The following is a 6662-nucleotide window of genomic DNA, read 5'->3' on the forward strand; positions in this document are numbered from 1 at the left end:
ATTAAAACAATCTGGTCATTCTCTGACCTCTTGCATCAATGATGGAGTTTCACCCAACTTGCGAGAACTGCTGCTCACTAGATATTTTCCTTTTTCTTTTCTGTTTTTTTTTAACCCATACTCTGGAAACCCCAGAGATGGTTGTGTGGAGAAAATTCAAGTGGACAAGCAGTTTATGATATACTCAGACGAGCCCATCTGGCACCAGCAAACAGGCCACATTCAAAGCCACGCAAATCACCTTTCTTCGCCATTCTGATGCTCAGCTTGACCTTGAGCAGGTTGTCTTGACCATGTCTACATGTCTAAATGCACTGAGCTGCTGCCATGTGATTGATTAGATGCATGCACTACTTGGCAGTTGAGCAGGGGTACATAACAAATCAGCCAATGAGAGCACATGCACTCTACATGCGTCTCCTACTTTTCAAAAATGCCTAAATAGGCAATTCAAAGGACAAAACAAAAATAATGTAAATCCATCCAATAGTTTATTGAATAAAAGCCCAACACAAATTTACAAAATTTAATCAGTCAACATAAAAATCAGTGACTGCGCACAACGTTCACTGTTAAAAATGTACCCCATGACAGATGCTTTAATTTATCCCCATCAAAAACAATCTGCAACCACCCCGAGCCAAAACAATTCTGCTGGAAAGAAGCATGTTGGATGGATCTGCACATACTGTAGTTGGGAACTGATATTTGTGAAATTTCAGTAGAATAATTAGCTCTACCAGTGTCAAGAAGAAGGGCCTGTGACTGAAAATGCTTGGACAGCTTTACATTTCAACACCTCTGTCCATTGCACTCTGACAGGAGAAGCTTTCACAAATATATATATATAGATATATATAAACTGTATAATAGAAATCAGGAGGGTGTTTTTACTCATAACCATATACATAGGATGTTACAAATTCCTTCCTAGGAACAAGGTTTTTGGTTCCTTGCTTCATTTGATAGGTGATGTTAATGTTCCGAAACAAAAATCTATGCAAGAGCCCATAGAAATGACCTAATTTACAACTAAGAATATTACTGACAACTCACAACCCCCAAAAAGAAAAAGAAAATTACCAGTTGAAAGAACTAAGTGGTAATTACAATATGAAAAAAAAAAAAAACAGTTAAATTTAGCTACCAGACATGTATGCAAATTAAGTGACAAAACACAGAAGTTCAGTGGTTGCCAATTGTCTCATCAAAGTAACAACAAACTGTGTTTTCAAAGAACCTTCACTCAATAAAAGGGCACCAAGGATCTAGTTTACTTGGCATGGCAAAGAATGAGTGTATAAACAGGAGGGCAAAAGACATTCGCTCATGGCACATCCATTCAAACTGAGCTCAAAATCAAACATTGCTGTTCAACGAACGCTCGAAGGAACAAGTTCTTATTCAGTGAGCTGCAACATTCGAAACAGTGCAGACAGAAATGTCAACCACAGAGACGGACATCTCCCATGTCTTACAGTGCATTTCTCCCTACAGCGCTTTTCATGTTTCCAACCACTAAATAAGCAGGTGATATTTTTTTTATTTTTACTTTTGTTTTTCCCCAGAAGAAAACCTTGGTACTCTCTCTCTCAGCCTTGAAAACTAGATTTTGAGCCCCCACTTGCTGTTGTTTGCTGAAGCTAGTCCAAGGAGGGTGGATGTTTGGATGTGTTGGCTGACCGTCAGGCAGCGTCCCGCGAGGTAAGGAGCTGGGAGCGGGTCGCTCTACTCGATCAGCTTCTTAGCCTTGAAGAAACGCCTCAAGTAGAAGACCTGCCATGTGGCCAGCCCAATCAGACAGCACATGGAGAATATGCTGAAGTACAGCACGCGTGTGTTGGTGGATTCTGTAGACAGATGACCGAAAAAAGGGTAGCCGTGTTATAGGACAGTGATGCAATACTCCTTGTTCATCACTGAAGTAACCACTACAAGCAGACAACTTTACTCTGACGTCTTTAGCTACTTCCTAAGAAAACAATAACAAGGGAACATTTGCAGCAGATGGCTGCTCCAGCCCGACAATGCTTCTGCTAGAGGTTTCTTTACGCTAAATCTGAGTTTTCCCTTCCCACAGTCACCAAGTCCAAGTTTATAAGGAGTTGTGTGACTTTTGGGATTGTTGGATTTTTAACTTAAAATACACTCCTTGAGGTGACAGCTGCAATTTGCCACTATATAAATAAAATTAAACTGAATTCAGTGAGAGAGCTACTGAATAGCTATGTGCTGGGTTGTATTACCATTGGTGTCCCGCATCTCCTCTTCTCTTTTTTTCATGTAAGCAAAGTCGTTCACGATGGACTCCGAGAGGTCTTCCAGGCGCCTGAGCTCAACCTCAAGAGGCTTCAATTTCTCCACCTTGGCAATCTGGAGGGACAAAAGAAAATGATCAGAGGGAAAGGGCAGAGAAGGTTGTACAACAGCTTGAGAAGAAGGGTTATTAAATAATTTGTCCAGCAGGTGTCAGTCTAGTGTCGTGTGTATGCCAAAGCATTCCTGTTTACACAGGTTCATGAGAATCTGCCATTCGAACTCTGGTGTGAACAATTGCACCTGAGAAAAGCCTGGGTGTGGTTGGCCTTGTTCCGCAACCACAACCAACCACAGCGTTTTATGATATCAATGCACGACGTGTACCAACTCAACTAGCGTGAACTCACTCACAAAATTTTTTCTTTTTTTTGCTGTGTGTTGCGTCAGAAAGTTTCTTGGTTATGTGGTAGCTCCTGGTTTGTTTTTTTTGTGCATGACTTGATGTAAGCCACTAGAACAAATTCTCGTCAGTCCAAGAAAGGCCTGGAAAACTGCCCGAAACAGGTTTGAATGTTTCTACTTAATTTCTCTATGCATCCTTTAGTCGTGTGAAACAAAAATAAATAAAGTAAAATATATATTTATTTTATTTTTCAGGCCCACTCAGCCATTAGGACCTTGGATGTAAAAAACCCGTGAGCTGCCAAATGATCAAAAACACAGCACACTACAGCCGGCTCTACCAAGCACACATTCTCAAGTATTTTGCAACAGTGAGGAATTCTTCCAGTGTTTTTAACTACACCCCCCACTGAACAGCTTGCAAATTTGTTCAATAAGTAACATGTCCATCTATGTAGGTGAATACATGGTGGGTGGAGCTGAAATTGCAGCTACCCACAAACAGGAATGCCCACTTGGAAGTCTCGGCGAACATCCATCAACACGCAAAGAACAGCATGTAATGTTTGTGCGCTGCGTGTGGGTGGGGAGGGAGGACTGATCATCAGCTCGCAGCTCTTTATCACGCCTAAATTTCTAAAGTGTTGCCTAAGGCAGTCACAGTTAGTGGTAATACATTTTCGGGAAAGGAACCCAAGTACTGTGACGATACACACGTCCCTATACAAGAAAAATTGAATGATGTGAAGCCAGGGAACCTCCCGCACACATTACCAAAGCACCCTGAGGTCAACACTGTCCTTCAACAAAAGACAACTACAGCAGTACTTCCAGGAAAAAAGACAAGTTTTAAAAAAGGAGGCACTGAGGTCACAAGTGCCAGATTATGCTTCCGTAACATTTGATTAACACGAGACTAAACCTATATGTAACAGTGAAGATATTGTAGGCTGCTTCAAGAAAACCTACTGACCTGATCTCCAAGACACCATGTGCATCATCTATATGAAAACAAACAAACATTTCAGACTGATTCTGACCTCTTCATAGTTTTTGGCCTCAACACCGTGCTTCATGTCCAGATTGACCAGCTGGTCAGGCACTCTTCCAGTTCCTGATTAAAAGAGCAAAAAACTTTAATCATCATATTCAATTTCACTGAAACATTTAAAATGAGCATCATTTATATAATTTATCCTTTCTAGCACTTTTTTTTTTTTACCAAGCTTCACAAAGTGCTGTAAAAGAATATTCTTTTACAGCACTTTGTGAAGCTTGAACTAAAAATCACTAACTTACACACCAGGAAAGACAAGCATTGTAAAACTTTAACAGTCACAGTGCAAATAGGAACCAATACATAAAACGTATAGATAATTGATGTATTTGTAGCGATGCCCTGATTTTGAAACATTCGCTTGATGTGATGATGATAATTTTGGCCTTTCTTATTTCTTCCCCCTATCTGAAATGTGGAAATCCCCATACAGGGCTCGCAAAATCGCTAGCCCGACGTCCCAGAGCTAGCGATATCTCCGGTCGGGCGACCAAAATCTATCTCAGCCCCGCCCGTCGGGTTATCATATAGCCCGACGGGCGGGGCTGAGATAGATTTTGGTCGCCCGACCGGAGATATCGCTAGCTCCGGGACGTCGGGCTAGCGATTTTGCGAGCCCTGCCATATAGTAAAGAATCAATAAATGTAGTCTTTCAGTTGTACATTATGTCATGTTGAACATTTAGCACTAGTTGTTGTCACCAGCCACCTTATAGGCCAACAGTGGCTGGAATATCACTTGCATTCATTTATTTTATTAATCATTTTCATTAATTACACTTTTCAGTTTCATGACCATCTATCGAAATAACCCAAAATCACTGCAAAATCTACTAAAACTAATAAGTAATACCGGATGAAGACAGCGGGTTAAATGGTTAATCAGAAGATTTGACAGTGACTAAGGCATAAAACCAAGTGTGTGTGAACAGCAGCAGCTGTCCATAACACACATGGGGGGTTGGCATGCTTACCCATGGGCGATTTGCTCTCGAAGCAAACCTCAAACATGTCATAGTCCTCTGTGGTGAATGCAAACTTTCCTTTTGAAGCATCTTCCTTGGAGTAAAGAGTGTGGCCAGAGGAGTCTGTGATCTGCAAAGATACACAAAAGCAATAAACAACAGTCAAGAGCCAAAGAAACAGCAGAATATTAACTGAAATATTTATTTAAATCAATACTGAATTACTTTGCTCTTTAATGTGGGAATTTTAAATCATTGACCAGTATTATCACTAATAATGGTATTTATATGACACCAACATGAGGATTTCAGACACTTCAACTGTGTCGTTTTCTAGATAGTTATAGGCTGAGATTGTGATGATGGTTGCTTGTCATCCTTACATGTGTCTGAAAATGCAAGGCTGCAACACCCCACGCAAGCCATTAAACTGCCAGCTGTTAGAACATGAGGGGAGTAAAAAAAACAAAATAACTTCGTGAGGACGCAGTGCAATCTGTAACAGTATAAATATCGGTCATTTTCTTTGATGTGAGGAAAATCTTTTAAGATCTTCATTTAAATAATACACAAACCATCACTGACGTGTTGGAAGCTAATGTGCTAATGTGGCTAAGCTGTGCTTGGCAGCTGAATGGACCCTAAGACTGACGTGTAACAGCAGCAGAGCCCAGACGAAGTCACCGGCAGGGTCGTTTCTTCAATGTTTTAATATAAATACGTGCACTGTGTGTTACAGCGAGTGCTCACTAGTGTCAAGGTATCTTAACTAATTTTTTTTGAAAGTAAATTACCCCTCAAATTAACCTGAACGGGAGTGTTAGCGAGCACTGACTGTAGCCAGCTGGCTAATTAGCTTCTAAAACCAGGAAGCCGAGGTTTTCTGGGCCTGGGCTAGCTACAATGCTAACAACAGTAGACATTTTCGCAGCAGAAATTACTCGATTTAACATATATAGCCACGAGAGTCACTTGTAAGCGATGCATCGGGTCATTAAAAACCAGATTGAAGCCATTTCGGCCCCGACAACAAACTTGGCAATGGTGAGGGTAGCTAGCCAGCAGGTCTGCGCTCACCTTCAGATTAGTTTTCGTGTTCGCCTGCTCGCTTATGTCATACTCCCCCGTGACTAGCACGTCTTTGTGGATCTCCTCCCGTAAACACTTTCTGGTGTTGACCGGTAAAAAGAAGGAAATTGATAATACCGATTCAATAAGAACCGGTAAGAGCAGTAGCGCAGCGACTCGAGCCATGGCTACCATCAACCGACCAACCAGACCGTGCCAGCCAACCAGCTTAACACCGACTTCCAACTCACACTACCGGCCTCCCTTAGCACTCCAGCGCCGCCGCTGGCCTGGACGTGGAACTCCAACTGCAGATCCTGTGTCCGTGAAGTTCGGGTGAGGTCCAAGTGTTTTATTTTTTGTTCATTTTAGTTTATCTTAGTCCCTTTACAGTCATTTTATTATATTATATCCAGGCTTGCCAACTGGTTAAGAGCAATATTCATGGAATTAAGAATAAAGCATATAAAAATATAAACACTTTGTCCAGGCAATTGTCTTCTCTGTGTACTTCCTCTTTTCGTCCTGCCTCGCAGCAGCGCATGTTTAAAACCTTTTGTCCAGCATATCTACTATATCTAAAACTAAAGATATTTGTATAGAACCTGGTATTTGCCAATCACAAACCCTGTTTTTTTTCTTCTTTTTTCATAATTTGGGGTTATTATCTGAACATACTGAACTTTATAACTTGACATTTTAAGTTTTATGTTAATTTTCTTGATGTTTTGAGTTAGTGAGTTGAAATTTTGATTTATGGGTGGCAAGAAATGTTTTTTCTAAGAAATATTTTTTGTTTTGTTTTGATTGGAGTGGCGGAGTAAGCTTTAAATTACATTTTTAAAGTAGCTGAAACAGTTTTGCACCTAGTTTTAGTCTTTTATAACTTTTATAACTTTGGTGCAAAGAGA

At 40.7% G+C, this 6662-nt stretch overlaps 1 protein-coding gene across 1 annotated transcript; it reads right to left on the reverse strand.

Moving 5' to 3' along the window:
- Nucleotides 1-472: 472 nt before the first annotated feature.
- tmed10 (transmembrane p24 trafficking protein 10) lies at nt 473-5998 on the reverse strand. Its single transcript, XM_005914443.3, has 5 exons — nt 5761-5998; nt 4693-4813; nt 3702-3775; nt 2247-2373; nt 473-1850 (listed from the first exon to the last, which is right to left on the reverse strand). The coding sequence occupies exons 1-5, from the start codon at nt 5944-5946 to the stop codon at nt 1729-1731; spliced, it is 630 nt and encodes a 209-aa protein (XP_005914505.1). The 5' UTR covers nt 5947-5998; the 3' UTR covers nt 473-1728.
- Between the last annotated feature and the right edge of the window lie 664 nt (nt 5999-6662).

Source organism: Haplochromis burtoni, unplaced genomic scaffold, assembly GCF_018398535.1.
Source record: "Haplochromis burtoni strain Fernald_Lab_line unplaced genomic scaffold, NCSU_Asbu1 Contig_8, whole genome shotgun sequence".
Lineage (NCBI taxonomy): Eukaryota > Metazoa > Chordata > Actinopteri > Cichliformes > Cichlidae > Haplochromis > Haplochromis burtoni.

What these genes read in the sequence shown, in the direction of transcription:
- tmed10 (XM_005914443.3), bottom strand. Translation starts at nt 5,946, where the DNA reads ATGGTAGCCATGGCTCGAGTCGCTGCGCTACTGCTCTTACCGGTTCTT. An exon ending in ACACGAAAACTAATCTGAAG is followed by an intron (nt 4,814 to 5,760) that starts GTGAGCGCAGAC and finishes GTATCTTTGCAG; the next exon opens with ATCACAGACTCCTCTGGCCA. An exon ending in GGAGATGCGGGACACCAATG is followed by an intron (nt 1,851 to 2,246) that starts GTAATACAACCC and finishes ATCTGTCTACAG; the next exon opens with AATCCACCAACACACGCGTG.